Genomic DNA, 20,651 nt, shown 5'->3' on the forward strand with positions numbered 1-20,651 from the left:
ACTCTGTGCTTGCAGTCTGAATGTTGGAAATTCGTGTCATTATGTCCCTTAAGGATACACGCCTGAAGGTAACTGCAAGACATACCTGCGCTCCCTTGAAGTTGCGGTCGGACCTGTCTACGACCCTCTACACACCAAAACCCTCAGCACCTGTACAGGTCAACCGTCGTGACGAAAACATAAGCATAATTATGCTTAGAAGTCATCTTAGAACACATTTAATTTTAGAACACAACATCAATTTCATAATCTAAACATTGCACACCCATTCAGATACCTAAAAGTCTCAGTTTCTATCAGTGTCATTATTTGTTGCTTTATTTACAGATGTGGACTCCTCATTTTCTGGCTGTTGCTGTTGTTAACTTTAGGTTCTCTTATCAATTACCATAAACTGTCAACACAAAACGCCCCGCCATGTTTCACAAGCCAGTCTGCTAACACCTTCTTGACATTTAAAAAGATGTTTTTTAAAGCAGCTGCGTTGTTATTTCCCATCACAGCCACCTCTCAGTCTCAGATGCATGTCTCCAGCAAGGCTCCAGGTCCACATGACGTCTGACACCAGACACTGCAAATGAATTGCAGAACTCACTTGGATCCCGCTACTCCTTTTGAACTAAATTCTATGTCAAAAGAGGTTCTGGTGTGAGAAGCATCCCGTCTCATCCAAGCACCTACGGCATCTCTCTCGTCGGCTCTTTAAGACCAGGGTTGCAGATTAGTTGCTTGGACATCTAACACAAAGAAAGTGTTTGAGGGACTCTTTATTTTACACCCCAGCAAACAAGTAGAAAACTTTTGCATCACCAGCTTTCTTTAAAGATCTAAAGCAGATGTGATACTGAGAGAATTTTTTTTTTTCTGGTGCTTTCAGGATGACACAACATTCCCAGCAACATGACAAGCTCCCCAAAACACGTGTGGATGTCTCCACGGCGGCCTGGAGTATTGATCACCTGTCAGATAGATCACAGCTTGTGAGGCTAAGGGCCTGTGAATCTGACCAGGTGGTCAACAGCAAAGAGGGGACCTCAGGGGACTGTCCCTTCACCATTCCTCTTCAACCTGGATACCTCAGACTTTCAAGAAATCTCAGTCTTGTCATGTTCAGAAATACTCAGAGTGCTGTCGGTTTTGGGTGTGAAAGTAGTGGACAGATGATCGAGTGCAGAAGGAGTGGTGGACACTTTGTCACATGGAGAAGGATCAATAGCTTAAACTTGAATGTCAAGAGGAAAAAACAAATAGATGAGATATGCAACTGAATTCAGCAGGATCTCCATCCAAAAGGAACAGCTGGTGATGGTGAAATGCACTCTAAAGGAGATTACAAAAACAGATTTAGACCTTTTAAAGGGACTATACTATGAAAAATCCGTTTTCGGAGCTTTAAAGTGTGTTGTAATGTTCATTTCTTATGAATAAAATCATCAAAGCTGTATTTTGATCCGCTTATGCATTTCTGAGTATTCTGAGTATAAATATGTGCTTGAAGCACTAACCCCTCCCACAAAAATGAGAGGATTCTCACCAGCTGACGTAGACAAGTGGGAACAGCCCTTTCCAGGCGGAGTCTGCGGTACCAGTACCGCCCCAGGCTAACATAAACACCCACTTTCTCAGCAGAGCTAGTGGTAATTGACTAAAATGCTTTTGTTTTATCTGCACAATATGCACAGCCATCTTTGCAAAAGTTCCAACGTTGTTTGTTTTCGTGGGTTAAATGCAGACACGCTGCTGAGGCCGACTCTAGGTTGACATCGTGAAATGGGCAACACCCCCAAGGAGCGAAAGCCAGTGCCCCAGACATCTGTTGCCAGACAGCAAGTCGTCAAACCAGGTTACAGAGAAATGAAAGTACGGCATCTCTCTCTTTCTAGTTCTGCTTGGTATAACCCCGGAAAAAAAACCATGTCATAAAAAAAGGCTGATATGTGCCTGGAACATCCGCAAGAATTATGACATAATAGCAAAGCAGCCACCCACCTCTGTACAGAATATTGTCTTCAGTTAGAGAGCTCCTCAGGTTTTTCTGCAAGGCTGCATTCTACCAAAGATAATTCCCATCAACAGTAGTCAAAACCATAATGACTCTCCACTCTGAGCTAGTAACCTATCGCAATTATTGACTGACACGCACCACCGGTCCACTTCCCTCAGAGAATAATAAAACATTTTAAATGTGATTTTGGATGTTTTCACTTGGTTCCTGCTGGATTTTAATTTCACATTGACTTTAGAGGGACTTTAAGTCACAAGGTTTTCATATTGTAAAGGGTGGACGTGTGTTAGATTAAACTGATCTCAGATTGTTTTTTTTTTCCTCCTGTTGAATTTATGTTTCTTGTTGTACGGCGATAACTATCATAGATATAAATATATAGAAAAAATAATAAATAATAATTGGAAGTTTTTGTTATTTTTATTCGTAATCGGTTGTTCTGTCTCTATGAAACTTGCAATTAAAATGAGAGGAAAACAACTAAAAAAATACACATGAAAACACCCAGCAGGCGCTATTAGGTAAAATAATTGGTAATGAAAGAAGTGGAGAAGAAAAATACTGTTTTTTGTCAGCTGTTTACTTGTTAATTCTTTGTCCTTTTTGAAAATACCCTTTTACAAAAAGCTTTCTTCAACCTTTCCTCTTCTTAAATCCCCCCCCCCCCCCCCCCACACACACACACACTTTTTCTACTCTTTAACGGCATGTATTTTTAAAATGTGCCTTCTTTTTTACCTCTGAACCTTCACCTTTCCAGGTTGCTTCTGTGCAGGTTTCCAAACGCCTTAACATTCAGTTTCAGCTGTGCTTTCCCCTCATTTGACCTTCATCAAGCGAGGCTTATTAACTTGCCCTTTGCAGCTGCATGCCAGCTATCTTGTTCCGTGATCAGAGCCTGTGTGATACTGTTGTTCAATTAAATTCTGAATTCTGAAAAAACCTTATTAATCACTTCAAAACTCTTCTTGTTAGCACCAACTACCATAAAATATTATTACCAAAAACTCCTGATCTGGCTTGTGAGTATTTGTTACTGGAGCAAATGCAATCAAGAATTGTCTATCTTTCATTTCAGTTAACAGATTACTTACTTTGGCTGTACATTACTTGAATATACAGTTGACACTTGAAGTCAGAAATGGATTTAGTTCAACATTTTGACTCCCTTTTTTGCTGTAGATGGCCTTTGAACTTTGGCTGGGACTATTGGTAGAGAGCCACACACTCTCCCATCCTCCATCTGTTCACACTCTCTCCCTCAAGCTTACAGCCCCTCACGACCCCAACCTAACGTTATCGGTGAGACAAAAATGGTGAGCAATGTTGGAGCTATCCAGCCGCCCAGTTTTGAGCCAAATGCCAGCTCAGACGAGGAAAACAAAGTCGTGCACGTGGATCTATTTGTCTACAGGTGGATGCAGCAGAATGGTGTGGAGCAGGGAGCTTGTGGCTTCCCGTAGTAGCTGCTATGTCACACGCCACAAGCGATTTTCAAGAGCATTTTTGCATCTGCTGCGGATTCAAAAGTTTTGAAAAATATTAATTTGCTGTATAAATGTCCTTCATCATGAGAGGAACATGCTAAAAACAACAAACACATGATTTTCATCAGTGTGGGTATTCAAAAAAAGCTAGATTTTGACAATCATATAATAAACTTCATGGTTATAAACCAGTCTCACTACGATAACCATTCGGTTAGTGAAATTCAACATGAATTCTAGGGGTTTAAATGTCGGATTGTACACTAATCTGAGCTCTGTATAGCATTGTTGGTTTTTCCTTTCACTTTTGAATTTCTATGCTTTACAGTGAGGGGATTTAACTAGAGCTAAGTGTGTTTAAACCACATCCTCAAAAGGAGGAGCTAATTGTCTGACATAAAGAAAGAGATTAGTATTATATTTCCTTTCTGTCGCTTTTATTAATATTTTAAAAGCAGGAGTCATGGAAACCATGAGTGTTTGACCTTAAAATGCCTAATGGAGGGAATAAAATTGTAGTAGATGGGATGATGGACAACCCAGACTCAGACAGAGGAGTGAGAAGTTAAACATTTTAATTAAAAACTCAGGTGAGCAAGACGAGGACATGGCAGCAGCAGTGGAGGAGCCAACACAGAGGAATCTTTCAGTGACTGAGGACAGAGGAGATAAGGTGAGTTTATCCGAGGAGTTTGAGCTGAAGAGAAATCAGCTGTAGAGAAATCAGTCTTCCTTGAAATCGTAGGGACAAATACGAGGATCAACAGGAATATTGCTGACGGCTGCTGGCAGGCGACATGGGAAGGTAGGTAAACAGTTAATCAGAGTCAGGGGAAGTAGAGCAGGAACTTAATAATGTGTCTTAGTCCCTGCTTGACCAGGAGGCGACAAAAGTGAGTAGAAGAGACGCAAAGGAGTGGATGAAGAATCTATAGTCGGGAGTGAGTATGGAGCTTCACTTTAAAAAAGAAAAAAAATGTCTTACAGAGACTTAAGTCTCAACATGCCATAAACTTTCCAAAAAGGAGGAGAAATGGGGAAGAAGGGATCTGTGATTTATTATCCACAAGGAAATCCAAGAGCATAATCCAGGAAAAGATTCAGGTCAAATATTAATCCAAAAGATGAAACAGACGCTAGGCTGAGGCCAGACATGAGGTCAACAGAGTAAGTACTTGAAATAGATTTGCCTTAAATACAAAGGCTAATAATATGTGACATGAACGATTACAAACTGGCAACACAATAGGCTGCAACTGAGGACCACTTAGTGTGTAAAACAGGTAAATGGCGTGAGCACAATCAGTGGACAGGAAACCAGGAAGACCAAAGAAATGGTCAAATCCACTTGCTTATGTTAGTTCTTAGGCTATGTACACAGTGGGCATGTGATGTGCATTCAAGAATGCGCTGAACACGGGTTCTTCAACGCACTTTTAGCATAGGGTGTTCACACTGGACAGTTGCTATACCCAATACTAATGTGTGTACTCACAGTTGAGAGAGGCTTGGTCCAAACGGTGCAAATGTCTTGAATTGTGCTCTATTCCGACATGAAAGACTTGATGGCACAAAATGGAATGTTCTCCTACATAATCACCTTTCAAATGATCGTCACTTCTGTTTTATGAAAATGACATACAGTACATCACTACCAAATCTCAGCACCAGTTTGGTCAAAATTCAGCTACTTTAACGTTCTATGTGAGTCGCACACTTTGTATATAGAGCCTGAAAATTGGCTGACAAATGTGTGTTGCGAAGAGTGAACATGAAAGTTTTAAATGTAGAAGCCTGAAATGTGCATTTAAATAGAATTTTCATTAAAAGTGGTTGCTGGAATGCTCGTTTCTAAGCCTGGTGTGAACGTAGCAGTAGGTTTTAGGCCAATCACATTTGTCTGTTTTCTTTATGCCATTATATATACATTTTGTTTAGCCATTGACAGTGTTGTACATTAAATTAGTACTAATCCCATCATATTGTAGCTATCCTATGTCTGTTAGGTTCTATAGAATCTGCAGAATCCATAAAAAACAGAAGCACCGGTTGCAACATAAAATCTTAGTCTGTGATACCCAGACTAGGAAGCAGAATGCATGACGTGTACTCATCCCGTGATTAGACAAAGGTTTTTGATAATTATTTGATGAATTTTATTCAAAGCCATAATCAGAGTTTTACTTGGCATATGCTATATTCTATTTTCTTGTATGTGTCCCTTTGTTCAGCACTGTTTCTTGATATTAAAACACATGCTAAAATGTACACAAATGGACACACAGGTGTCACCATTAGCCTCCAGTGTCAAGAAAAGTACTAGCTGATGGAATTTAAATTGTACACCATCGCCTTTTACATGTTACTCAGAGGGAATTTTTTTTTTAAAAAAACAGGATGGATTTTATTTTGAAATATGAAGATACTGTGAAGAAAATCCATGTTTATGAGTGCAACCATTTGAATTTGGTGTTTTATAGTGTTATGACCTTGCTCTGCCGGTCAAGGAGTAGGCGGGATGCATTAGGGCAGTGTGATGGTGTGGCACCGTCAGATGACGAGGGAGGGCCACACTGTGTTTTATTATTTGTGTATTTATGTATTTTATGTTTTAAAATGACTACCTGTGGTGCCACCTGGACGATGATTGGAGAGCAACGGCCAATGGGCGTGGCTTATCGTTTAAAAGGGAGCGCCACAGGAAGTGAAATGAGGAGTGAGACGGAGGTGTCGCGTGCTGGTGCGGCGCTGCGTTGGGCAACTGTGGTGCTACATGTTTAACTGTTCTGGAATAAACACAGAACCTCCTCACCTTGGCTCCTCTGCATCCTTTCCCGGTGGGACCGCGTCACAGGTAGTTTATTCTTTCTGTTGTTTTGTTCCATCTTAGAATCCTTGTTAAGGTTTTAGCTGTTAAAGCTTTGTTAGTTTGTTTTTTTGTTTGGATTTTAGGGGTGTGCATGTTCAAGAGTTTGTTCAGATTTTACATAAAAAGGCTATGAGATCCCTACACCTCAGCGATGCATGTTGTGCTTTTGTGTCATTTTGTAAAAATGTAAAAACAAAAGTACGATTAATATTGATACATCAACTAAAAAAAAAGATTACTGACGGTCTAGGTGCAAAATAGACAACTTGCCACAACTGGTAGCTAATAGTAACATCAGAACCCAAATTCTGCTGAATCTCCAGCAGAGCTCAACCACACACATGAAAATCTTTAACCATCTTCAGAAAACCACACTGCTTCAGAATTGTATCCATCAATTCTGTGCAAATTTTAGGACCAGGGTTTCAGAATTCAGGGCTTCAGGACTGGTGTCCAACATGTTTACAAACCAATCTGCCATTAATGCTCTTTATTGGCAACACATCTGATCCAGGTGATCAGCAGCAGATAAAGGTCACGTCACACAGCTTTTTTTGGGGGGAGTTTTTCCTTACAAAGGGGGGTCTAAGGGTGGAGATGTCAGTTTAGTTAGTCTGTTTAGTTAAAGTTTAAGTATTATCCGCTTGAGTTCTATGCATTTCTGATCCTTTTTGATTGTATTTTTATCTTACAATTACGGGTAAGAAGCCCATTGAGACGAATGTTGTTGTGACTTTGGGCTAAATAAATAAAATTGAATTGAATATCAGCACTAGCCTGCTTTTCTCCGCTTCAGAATCCGCTAGAATTCTGTTAATTGCGTAAACAGTTGAAGACTTACGGCAGTCAAACAAACAACACTGCAGCTAAAGCTCTGGTGTTGAAGGGTTAATAATGATTGTGTTTTCAGGGACAAAGGAACACAAGACGGAAAGAAACGCTGAGAATAAATCAGACTGATTAGACAAAGTAAGCCATACTCTTAAAACAAAGTATTGTGTCGGATGAGTTGCAGCAGGTAAAGACGGATAAATGTAGGTTAATCAAAACGAAACACAGACCAACTGATGATTGATCTGAAGGGAGGAGAACATAAACGTTTGATGACAATTTCAGCCGTGCTTTCATTGTCATTGTGTTTGACTGATAATGATCAACAACTGTAAAAGTGTCTGCCGAACTAAATTTATAAAATAAATCCAAATGAAGCACCCTGCAACGATCAACGCCATTTTCCGCTGTGTTATCAAGTTAATTACAGCTGCTGCAGATTGCTGAAGATGTTTGTCCACAGGCAGGTGTTTATGGGCTGTAAACATCTTTTTATCTACAATCTCATGATGTGATTTAATGCCGTCCGCCTGCAGGGTGTGGGGCTTTTTTTATTTTATTTTTTATTTTTTGTGCTGTGCATTTCCAAATGACAATAGCAAAGTTTTAAAACACTAAAACATGGACGGTTGTCTCCCACCTGATGACTTCTTTGAACAAAACTTGCAGAAAAACCTTTAAAATGATAATCTAACATTAGGATATTCATAAAGGTTATTGAATGTATTGATGCCTGCAGTGTGTTGACATATGACTCATTAAAGGTGGAGGAGTTAGAACAAACTATTTTGATCAATATGTTTCAAGTACAGTATTGTCAAAGACTTTGCAACAGACACTACACAATAAAGCTGCATTGACTTGCCTGGATGCATACTTGGGATAAAATGTACATAAATTAATTTAAAAAAAAAAAACAAAAAAAAGGTTTTTGGGCATTGCCTGCAAAGTAACTATCAGACTCACAAATATAATTGAATTTCAATCACAGTGCAGTGGATGTTCAAAATATTTAGGGAGACTTCAGCGTGAATACTAGAGAACAAGTGCCTAATTCCCTCAGAAGTAATTATGCTCTCTGATTAGGGAATTGTGCCTTAATGTAATTATACCGTGCTTTAAAGATTAATTTTGTCTGTGATGGCATGCTGTGTTATGTTGGTGTCTCGCCACATTATTCATAATCACAGCCCACTGTTATCTGTAAAGAGATCCCAATGGTATGAAGGACAAACACACTGTATGGTTTGTGTATGTGTGTGTGTGTGTTTTATTTTTTTGAGTGTGTGTGCGATGTTCAAGTGTATTCACTTCACTTTTGCTCTCAGTACTTTTTATTTTCTGCATAAATGTATGTAGAAAAAGTATTTCTATTTTTTTTTTCTATTAATGCTATTTTATGAAGTACCACAACAAATCATGAGCACATTTGTGTGAAATGTCAATTTCACTTGTTTTCTATAAAAGGTGGGATTGTTCTTGTAAAAAAAGGTACCTGATTTATTTTTGCCAGCCATTCATGTCTAGGTCTATGGTTGCCAAGTTAGTAATAAAAGATTTTTTTATTTTGTCTTAAGCTGTTCCATCTACAATGTTAATCTTTATATTAGTTACATTTTTAGAAACTGGTAATCGATACAAAATTCCCAACCCAAATATATATATAAAAAAAATGAGGCTCTTCCTATTAAAAATAAAAAATAAATCCAAAGAAATTATATTCATTTTAAGCTCGCTAACTAAAAGAGATAGTAGCAAGGGTCAATGTTGGATATTTTGTAAATCCCTAAAATACTTTGTCAAACTATGCTTCAACAATAAAAATAAATAAATATGAAGCATAATAATTAAATGGATTTCTAGATTTGGCCTAAACAGAACACAGTCACAACTTCCCTTACGAGTGGATACAGAATGTCTGGAGTGTACAATAGGCAAATCTGTGTTTGTCCAGATCAGAAACAACCTGTTGAGGCGATAAGGTGAAACATTTATGTCCATTTCGTCTACTAGGATGCTGCAGGCGTCAGGTCGTAGTGATGACTTCTGCTACACGTAAGGTGTGAGTAAGGGTGAATTGTAGGGATTTTTCTTTTTTTTTGACCCCTCTGAATCCTGCGCACTGCACGTGCGTGCTCGTTGCCTTGTCTGGCTTTTAGAAATGAGAAAATTAGAGGATCGGAGCATAACTGTTGTGGGCATCCTACGAGTATCTGCGTATCACTTGTACACCCCGTGCATTTAGCATTTGTTCACAGTCAGGTAGGAGCCAGTGCGCGTACCTCACTAACGATTGGCATGCTACTTAAAGGGCACTGCGCGACTGCATCACCCATACGTTATAAGAGCATGTAACATACATTCAAACTTTACGATACACTTACCAAAAAAACTACAATGGTACGTTCTGTTATTATGAGGTGGTTGTACTGGCCTTAAGGAAGCTGCAAGACACGTCTGCACTCCTCTCACAATGCAGTTACTTCTCTCTATGACCCTCTAAAGGGCCGGACGAACCAAAAACCCTTACACACCCTCGTATGGGTGTTGCAAGCAAAGCATTTATGGTAATTATTTGAAAATTCTAGTTTATCTTTATTTATCCGTGTTTAATCAAAATTGCTAGCTGGTAACCAGACTTTGCTGGATGTGTAAGTCCAGAGTGAGACATAAGAGAAGTGACAGAACAGAGTTCTGATGTCTGTTCAAATCAAAAATCCCTTTCAAATGGCTATCTGCTAAAAAATACTCCACCCAAGAAAAAAAGTAATTTAAAGTAATATAGACAAACTTTTATTGAATTGTGCTTTTCAGATATAGTGAGTTTGTGACATGTATGTTGGTAAATGGAATGTTTTGTCAAAAATAATAACAATAGTACATATGGTAAAGAACTTATTAGCACGTTTGTTAAGGATATCACAGCTAAAGTTGCAAACAGAGTGTGTTTGAACTCACCCTGCTGACTCCCCGTCCTCTGTCCTCTCCATAGTTTGTTCCCAGGATTTCAAAGAAAATGTTGGGATTTGTTCCATTATCAGTGAACTCCAGGAAACTAGTGAGGCCACTCACTCCAAACTGCAAAGAGAAAGATTATTGGTAACTTACTTAACAAAGCTTGTTAAGGAATCCTCATATAAAGTGTTCCCAGATTATTATTTTTTTATTTTTTTTTATCACCAATGAAATGTTTTGTTCAATTCTGGATGCGTTCACATGTTAAACATTTAACATTGTTAAACAAATACACAATTGTGCGTGTGTAGACCAGTGTATATCACCAGACTAGGTCACCAGATGTGCTCACAGTAGGTCTTGTGCTTTTTGGACATATTAAGCAATTATGCATGCGCAAATTTGTGGCTTTCCCCGGCCGTTCCAAGTATGTCTACTGGACTTTTCGCAAATGTTCCACCAATGTATAACTTTTATATTGCATATACTGTGGCACATATCACTTCCAAATGTTGTAATTGATGCACGAATCACTGATAAATTGCATACAAACAATTCAATAATCATGCACGGTTCCTGTTCTACATTGATTCAAGTGTTCTTTGTGTAGATTATTTGTACTTCTTCCACATGTTTCAACGTGGTACATTCCTCATATATCTGTGAAAATGTCACACAAAGACCACAATTTTTCACACTTTTTCTCATGTATATTCATGTATGACCAATTTTTATCCGTACAATAGGTCCAAATTGTACGTCGTGGCTGTGTGACACGGCCCTAAGAAACAACTCAAATTGTTTAGGTTACTGAGGCGTATAGCTAGATATATATTAAACAAAGACAGTTTAGCTGCAGTTTAGATGTAACCTGAGATTAATGCTTCAAGAGGCAAACGTTTTATTTGCTAACATTTCGCCTCCTGACTGAATTTGTCAATGAAAGCTAGATGAAGACATCAATAAAACTCCTCATCAGCAGCTGCAAATTAGTATTTATCATTACCATAATGGCCTCACATACTAAAACAATGATTAAGCACCCAGTCAAACAAAGCCACAGAAGAACTGCTGATACTCTGGAAAAGGAAACTGATCCCAAGCTGCTAACTTTAACTCCATTACTGTTTAGGACTCCTGAACACAGTAATTAGGATTGGTTCAACAGCCAGGTTTGGCTGATGAAAGTGTTGCAAAAACCTGCCTGATCTCAAGGTGAAATACAAAGATAACTATGAAAGTCGTTGGGCAGCATTTTGTCATTAATCCTGAATTAGCATTTCACTTGGCTTCAGTGTTCAGCCAGAGATCCAGCCCAGGGGTAATATCATTGGTGACATCTGAGCAAAGGGGTCTGAGGGCTTACCAGTGATGGAAATGTCACCTCGTTCAATGTCAAGATGGAGTCTGTGTGACACTTTTTGTTGACATACAGTACAGACCAAAAGTTTAGACACACCTTCTCATTCAAAGAAATGTCTTTATTTTCATGACTATGAAAATTGTAGATTCGCACTGAAGACATCAAAACTATGAATTAACACATGTGGAATTATATACATAACAAAAAAGTGTGAAAAAACTAAAAATATGTCATATTGTACGTTCTTCATAGTAGCCACCTTTTGATTTGATTACTGCTTTGCACACTCTTGGCATTCTCCTGTCATCCATCTGTTTACACCCTCTCCAGCTATCTTACAGCCCCTTACTCCCCCAAGCTAGCATCAGTGGTGTAGATAAAATGGTAAGCCATATTGGAGCAATCCAACTGCACAGTTTTGATCCAGATGCCAGGTCAGACGAAGAAAACAAAGACGTAAATGGATCTAAAAGTGGATGCATTAAGCCTGATTTAAACTTGTCTATTTGCAGTGTGTTTCTGTTTCATAGACACAAAAATACAGAACCTTCATTAGCAGCTGATTAGCTCGGTTGGTAAAGTGAGAGGCTACCATGCAGGCAAGACCCTTAACGCTACTGCCTCCCGAGCGCAGTTCAGCTGCAGCTCACCGCTCCCCCAGGGGATGGGGGAGAAGAATGCGGAGAAGAATTTCGCCATTGAGGGATAAATAAATTATCCGAAAAAAAATAATAATTATTTATTCAGCTCACAACGTCTATGTCATGTGCGCGTCTGACGTCTGTCCTTCCGCAACGCAATGCACAAATTATGTTGCTTTTCTTTTACACCTGGTGCCCTTCCTTACAGAAACCTGTATTTAATCCGGGCTAAGGACAGCCACAGGTGTGGCTACATAGGCCTTGCCCAATCACACTCACTGGATGAAGCTCACTCGAACCCTGATTTCTTATGCAACAGTCCTGCACTTCACCAACTGAGCTATTCAGCTGCCCACAATGCAAACTTTATCTATGTCCAGTTTTGCAATGCATCAAAGCTGGAGAAAAACGAGAAACAGGTCTGGGTTTCAAACTAAAAATGTCCACACTGTAATGCACATTTACACGGTGGATACCTCTGGCATTTATTTTCGCCATAGACAACAAATGTGTAATTTTAGAAGTACAAAAACATAAGATCATTTATGACACAAAACGTAAATTTTACAAGGATGATGACATGGGGGTGGTAGGACAAACCACTCCTCAGAAAGCCAGGGGGAAGGGGGGACCGACGGGAGAGGCCACAGAGACAATGGAAACTGATGGTCACAAGAGGTACTCCCCACACAACGCAAGGGATACACACCGCAGACAAACCAGTGTACATAAGGCGTTAGAATGGAGTGCACCAGGGAGCTAGTACCCACTGAAGGTAGTTAAAAGCTTTTTCCAACATTAATTTTTTCTCTCTGCTCCTGATTCACAAGGTTGTGAATAAGGACATATTCAGAAATACAACTTTAATCTTTATTTTCTTTATATATGTTCACCATCATGAGAAAAATGCCACAAGAACATATTCCAAACAAAAATAAATATGATTTTCATTGGAGTAGGTCTTACAAATTGTACAAATAAATGTCAATATATTCTCCTTGACATTATGCAAACCCACAGACTTACATTTTCACATGGCAAAGCGTCCAGGGACAAAGTGACTCCTTGTTTACATGTTTGACCTATGGCTCAAGCCCCAAAGAGGGGGAAGCAGAGCAGCAACTGAAATTCATTTGCAAGAAGGACGTCATAATTATGATTTACTAATTAGAGGCAGGTCATTGTAAGTACTTATTGCTGTTATCTTCTCCCACAGGTTATGCTCGGCACAGTCACTCTCTCCCTTCAGCGAAATCCTTTCACCCCTGAAATTTAATTCCTGCCATCAACCACCTGACCTCCTGATGCCCTCACACTTTCTGACCAATCTCTGTCATCACACTTCCTGTTCCTTGCTCCCCAATCATCCCTTTGCCATTTCCACTTCCTTACTGACATATCATCTTGATTACTGTGAGTTTTTACAAGATCTGTGCTCCCTGTGTGCAATGTGTTAATACTTTGTGCAGTATTAAATTAACAAGTATTATTGGTGGGTAGTGTCGTTTTGTTTTGTTCTTTTGTTGTTTTACTTGGACTTTTTAAAATGTGGGTCATGTAAGGTCATATAATCAATATAGCAGAAGTGCTAAATCTGCATGCATGTCAGATTCCCAACCATCTGAAACGTTTCATCAAGACCAGTTTCTGTGTTTTGGGGTGGTTGCCTACGTGTGTGTGTGTGTATGTGTGTGTGTGTGCGCTTAGGTGGGTAAACCAGGGTTTATTTTGAAAATCTGGCAGATTTGGAGAAAAGCCTTCACCCTGCTTTGCATTCTATACCTTTTTGACAGTATCCAGCATGCTCTTGCCTCCCTGCCACGGCTTGGAGTTCTTCCGGATGCAGCTTAGGCTGGCCATGCTGTGCCACTTCCTGTCCTCCAACTTCCTGTGGAAGCTGTTTGCCAGCAGCAACACTGTATCATAGATGTAGCGGTTAGTGATCTAAAAAGAAAGAAAACAAAAAAGGTAAATAGAAAAATGCTTTGTGAGGGCCATTAAATGGGAAAGAGTGCTGGTATATAAAAAATATTATACAGTTGAGTAGTTTAATCTCCTGTAAGATTGAGTGTAAAGAGAACTCTATTACTGCAGAGTGAGAAACAATAACCAGGAGGAGGAAAAGAGGCTGCAGCTAACTGTAAAAAGTATTTACACTGACTACACATTTGTGTTCTGTATTTTAGTGAATAAAGTCTCATTCAGGAACAGTTGGATCATCAAGTTTACATGCAAAGAGGTAGAAGCATTCACTGCAAAAATATTTTTTACAGAAGCTGTCAACTCTTACCAAAAACGAATAAACTTCAAACCTTGAATAAAGATAAAATCAACATCACTATATACAAGTTGGAGTAACTCAGTTATATCAGATGATACTATCAAGTCCTTAGTCACAACTACCCTTATTGGTGTATAAGGGCTTTCTGTGGGCAAATCTACAGACCAAGTAGACAGCTCGCGCAAAAAAATGTAAGATTCTATACCGCTTGATGAGCCTGTAGATCAACTATGTTCATGGACATTTTTGATCTGCAGGTGAAATGTCGTAGCAAACAATTAAAATGTAAGGGTAAGTAGATAAGACGCCAGTATGTCATGCTGGTCCCTTCAAACTTTCAAGAGCCTGCTCCATGCCTGCAGTCTGACTGTTAGAAATGAGGAAATTAGACAATCAGAGTGTAGTTTTTGTGGACATCTGTACAGCATTTGCACACGGTCATTAAGGAGCCAGTGTCTGCAACTCACTGATGACTAGAGTGCGGCGAAAGGACAGCATCACCCATACGTCACAAGAGCATGAAACGTAAATCATCCTTTCAAATACTTCTTGATACAAGTACCACACAATGGTACATTCCATTTTCATGACAACCCTTTAAGGTGGTCACATGAGCTTCAAGGGGACCGCAAGACACACTTGGAGTCACCTGAAGATGCTGACACACCTTTATCCCTTGTGCCATCCTAGGCACTTTACCATTGGGAGTTGGGTCATAGACCCACCAGACAGTGCGCTGAATCTTTTTTATTCAATGATTTGTGAACCTCACTGTCCATGGATTTCATGAAGTCTTTCCACCCTTATCCACCTTAGTCATGGTAGGGAAAACACGTCAATGTAAGGGTGGGGTCACCTAAGATAGCACAAGGGTTAAACGACCCGGAGCATGTGACAAAAGTCATACAGCAAGACTATACTGTTTACTGTTTTTATGTAAATAAGAGGGCAGTGAGCAGATTTACCTGACTGTCTAATTTCAGAAGATGAACCTACCTCAAGATGTGTAAAATGTAGAAATGAAATAATGAAGTATATTTATGTGATTTCATACTTTTCTAAGCTCAACTGTTACTTTTCATGATTATAAAAAAAGGTAATCAAGGGAACTGGTGCTGCCTCCCCATTAATGGTTTCTATGTGCTTTCATAAAAGCCTGCTATAAAGAGTTAGGTTTTGCTTTTGTTTGCAGAATTCTTCCCTTAATGGTCATTTTTTATGTCTTTCTTGTGTGCGTTGCATCTTTTTTTATGTTGTCGCTATTTTTTGTTCTGGTAAAGGAGCTTGAGTCATGTGAGCGTTACATGTGTGGTAGGAAGGGATCTGTGTGTGTATGTGATCAGCCGGACATGATGTGCTTCATCGCAGTGTGAAATTGCCTTCTGGGCTACTTTCTAGCCGTTATGTACTCATACTGTATCAGCAAATAGAAAGCCTCCACATACAGCACATCTTTAGCTAGAGATGTACGAGGGGTTTGATCGTTTCATCCATTTGATCGTCTGAGAATTAGGTGAGATGCACGACACAGAAATGCACTAATGTAGCAAGCATAGAATAAACTGATGAAATAGTCTATAAAAGGATTGAAAGATTTAGCCTTTTTCTATATTTTCATATTTAGTCCAAGTTACACATTCATGTTCCTGTGACTTATTTCTGTTTCCTGATTATAGTTGGCGAAAGCCAGTAATGGAGCCTCAAAGGAAAATATCCACATAAACATTAAGACCACATTTCTGTCGTCAGTGCAATTCCGACTTTCATCAAATGTGTTCCTCCAGGGTCTAAAGCACGCACATAAATCAACCGTACATTAACTCAATTTCTTTTTTTTTTTTTTTTTTTTTTTTTGCCTTGACACATAAATAAGTCTATTCACTTTTCTCATTTCTGCATTCTTTTGATTTGATCATTTTAAATGCACACTCATACATTTACAAGGTTTTCATGCAAAAAATGTAAATAAATGGGACAACTTTTCCCATATGATAAATGCTGTCGTTAAAACGCCTCATCAACATAGGCAGTGGCAATGCCAGACCCTGCTTTAATTAGATGGTTTTTGCATCAGGAGATGTTTCGTAATGTACCCTGTGACCCTATAAAATCAGGAAAAGAAAGGTGACTTATACTTTGGTGTTTTTAATGATGCTGGACTGGACTGTTCTGCGTATTTGAAAATCAAAGAGTTTTACGCGATTCCGTGGGAAATGTAGGTAAGATAAAACATGAACTGTAGTTCAAAGCTATTAATAATAAAAATAAAGTAATTTTTAGACGAATGCTCTTACAAATTAGTGACATTGATTTGGAGCCAATGGATCTTTTTGCACTAAACTGAAAAAAAAAAAAATAATATTAAGTCATGCCCAGTGCAATAGTTTCCAGAAAACATGATGACCTTAAGCTAAAAGGAAGTATTCTATTTTGAAACTGTTTTGATCAGTGAGTTCAAAGGTCAACACAGCTTAGGCTTTAACTACAAGCTCAAAAACATTAAACTTTCAATGTTTTGTTCATTGAACTTCTTTTAGGTACACTTTTCGTAAAAAAAGAAAAAAAAAGAGGATTCTTCATACTTTTGGGTATTCCCTATCAGAAACTAAAGCTCACTTTTAGCAGTTTTAGCAGTTTTTCACTCTCCTATTCTTTTTAGCTGTGTCAAAATGGCTGTCAAGCTTGTGTGAACTGGCATCCTCAGGTGGAAGCTCTGAGCTGTTTAAGTCTGGGCATCAGTAAGGGAATTTTCCTGGAGCTTTTCCAGTATTATCTTTGTGTATGGCTCACTTTTGAGCAGGTTTTCTTCAACATTTCCCATAGTGGGATCTTGCCACATTATGTGGTCAAACTCTGGCATTATTAAACCAGATCCTAGTTTTTTGTTTGTCATAAAGATGTTTAAAGCATTCTTTACAGCAAACTGTATTAACCTTTAGAATGAGAACTTCAAGTTTACAAAACACACATTCATTTTTAAAATATTCAAAAATCAAGGCCAGTTTACAAAGACAGTTTAAAGTTTTTTAACAGAAAATAAATATTACAGGGATAATGGTTATACTTAAAATTTAAAAACAGTTAAGAAGAACTGAATTTAAAGTAAGCTTAAAGTAACAACGCAGATGTAAACTTTTGATTAAAAACAGATCAAATGCAGCTGAGAACACACGGGTCTTTAACTTGGATTTAAATGAACTGAGTACATGCTTCATTGTTTTTTTGATTATTTATGAGTGTCACTATGTGTGAATGTGTGAGTGTGTGTGGGAGGGATTGTGGGGCCCTGCGACAGACTGGTAACCTGTCCAGGGTGTACCATGCCTTCGCTCAACAGTAGCTGGGACAGGCTCCGGCCGCCCCACGACCACGAAAGGGATATAGCGGGAAAAGAAAAATGAATGAATGGATGGATGGAGCGCTTCAGCTGATCTATGGATTTAGTCTCTTCCAGATCTGTGGAGCATAGAAGCTGAATGCAGCTTCTCCATGTTTGGTTTTGACTCTAGGAACTGACAAAAGATTGCATCCAGATGAGCGGAGAGGTCTGGTACATTCAGGGTCAGGAGGTCAATCATGTAATCAAGCAGATATACAGGATCCCCCCTCCCCCTCTTCCCCCAGAGAAGCTGGAAACTTCAAAGTAAAATTGGTTGAATATGTTTTCTGTTATTTGTTATTCTGTCCATTTACGTGTTTGATGCTTTTGTCCAGTTAGGCTTCCTTCCGTCTCACAAGTATTTTTTATTCCCCTAGTAAACCATTCAAAGTGTCATGAACCAGCAAGAGAAATGTAAAATCTATCCTCTTGCAAACAAGCAGCCAGCATAGGACTGATATGGTCTACCTTTTAGGTCCTGGTGGGAACCCAAAGAGCAGAATTCTGAATGACTTACAGTTGAATGCATGACCAAGATTTTCTAACATCAAGCAGTAGCCTTTATCTATTTAAGCTTCTTCAGTGTCTCGTTTTTGTGAATGTACACAGGGATGAAACCTCTCAGCCTAAAGGTCTTAACAGACCTGAATATTCTCTTACCTACCCTCTTTGCAATGCCCTAAACCTGGTGACATCTTAAGTACAAAGATTTTATAACATAATCTGACTTCTATTGAGAGGAAAAAATCTCTCATCATTATATTGGACATCTGATCCGTGGAAAAACCTGCTATATTCTTGCGATCTTTGCTACTTTTGGTTTTCTCGTTGAGAAAGGTGCAAATTTCCATCAAAAATGAAATAAAATTGTCTTTAAAATAGCTGAAAGGTTTTCAGGATGAGGAAAGCTCAATAGATAGACAACATTTTTAGCTGTATTTTAAATGCCTATATCAATTTGAAATATTCCACACACAGACACACAAACTCACCTCTAGCTGCTGGGCCTTGGCGTTCTTTGGGTCACAGACGGACGTGTTAATCCTGTGGTTGTGTTTGACACAGCGTTGAGTTGTGTTCTGAGGCATGGGGAACATCTGCCGCACCAATGTCAGCCGACCAATGGACTTCATGACCAACTCCTGTAGGTCGTAGTCGGAAATCTCCTGTTGGTGGAAGCAGAGCGGAAAGATGGCGGGATAAAGAGAGACGTTTATGGAAATAGGAAAAATACATAAAAATTTTTTTTTTTTTTACGTTAAGACCAAGAAAAGCATAGTCATACTTTCAAAAAATGTGTCTAAATGCTGTATGAAAGTCATTTTTTTTTACTTGCAACACAAAAAGAATTGAAAACATATCCATTTAATGCACATATGATTTTAGAAAGATGCTATCGCTCCATAGAGTGTGAAGGAGGGTTAAACAAAAAGCGTAAGTGCATCTCAGTACAGCTCACACATGCATGCACGCACACTGCATGTCCTTGCAAAACCTTGGACGAAGAACCAGCTAATTTTAGCTCTAGGACATCCCCCCCCCCCCAACACACACACACACATACACTCTTCAATCTTCATTCATGAATCTCCATCTCTACATTTATCATCACTGGTGGAGGCAACACTGCCAGCAGCCTTCTGTGTCTACGAGGGCTTTGATTGTTAGCATTTGATTCTCCGCTTGTGTGTCCATTTTACTGTGTGTATGCGTAAAAAAAAAAAGAGTTTATGTGTCTTTAAGAGATTGTTTTTTAAACCTTCCAACCATGCAAAACCCTTTTGACACCTCTTGAGTTTGCACATGGCAGCTCACTTGACAGGATGGATAGGACTCCAGATCTGCAGAGCGTGCACACACACGCCAGCATACACCTCTCATATTAGTGAGTGTGGGGGGTATTAAGAGGTATCACACCTCATTGACTAATCTCACTGGGTTTTAATTGACTGTAATTTACTCTCATTAAGACCTTAGAGTTATCAAAGAATGATCAATGGGGGTTAGTGCTAGTTTTCAAAATGCATTATTTGTACAGCCTCTATGATCCTTGATAATTAGGAAGAGTTATAGGCTTTGCTCTGCATGCAAAATACACGCAGCGTGTTTTCTGCTGGTTTAAACATCCCATTCGCTTGAAGGTGCATTTAAACTTTTGCTACTACAGTTTGACTGTTTTTATGATAGAAAACTGTGACTTTTATTTAAAACTGGTTCTTTAAACAATAAAAAAATAACATTTCAAGGTGTTGGAGAAATATGGAATAACATATTTAACCTTCAATGCTCACTGAAATATTTACTTACTAGAAAAATTCAAGGTATGTTGTCCTTTAAAACAACAAAAAAGGGAATCTTGCATCAAAAATAAATAAAAGAAAAAAAAAGAGATAGAGGGAAATGCTGTTAACAACTAGAGAAGCAGATGATTCAAGAAAGGATCTACTGCTAAAAACTTACCAGTAACACAAGAAAATGACATAAATACAGGCATCCATGTATTGTACAGAAAGAAACGTTACAGCCAACTATTAGGTAAAGGTTTGACCTCTGAACAGTACGCTTTGTCATGTTCTATATCCCTCTTTGTCTGTGAAACAGGGACTAACTAAAGAGTCATATCCTAATGTGCCCTGCACTTCCCCAAAGCTGTTACCCCTAAGCAGCTCCGAACAAATTATTTTTGACACTTAGAGGGTGTCACCCAGAGCCTCTATGAATTTAAAGTCCCACTCCGATCATCCTTTGACGTGTTTTAAAAACGTTCCCAATGGGCTTTTTAAATTTGTTTATTGGGGGTCTGAATTGTCAATAGACTTGCAATATGATACCATCACAGT

General features: G+C 38.9%; 1 protein-coding gene across 3 annotated transcripts in view; it reads right to left on the reverse strand.

Annotated features, from left to right (window-relative positions):
* grid2 (glutamate ionotropic receptor delta type subunit 2) overlaps positions 1-20,651 on the reverse strand; it is a 562,418-nt gene that overhangs the window by 159,377 nt on the left and 382,390 nt on the right. For all 3 annotated transcript variants that reach the window (XR_002873852.1, XM_023958368.1, XM_023958369.1), the window contains exons 6-8: positions 18,804-18,977; positions 13,934-14,095; positions 10,151-10,270 (exon numbers count right to left, since the gene is read on the reverse strand). Coding sequence is in view for 2 of the 3 variants with exons in the window: in XM_023958368.1 (XP_023814136.1) it covers positions 10,151-10,270; positions 13,934-14,095; positions 18,804-18,977 (456 nt within the window). In the remaining variant the exon portion in view is untranslated. The remainder of the gene's footprint in view (positions 1-10,150; positions 10,271-13,933; positions 14,096-18,803; positions 18,978-20,651) is intronic.

The sequence above is a fragment of the Oryzias latipes genome, chromosome 9, assembly GCF_002234675.1.
Source record: "Oryzias latipes chromosome 9, ASM223467v1".
NCBI classification, from domain to species: Eukaryota; Metazoa; Chordata; class Actinopteri; order Beloniformes; family Adrianichthyidae; genus Oryzias; species Oryzias latipes.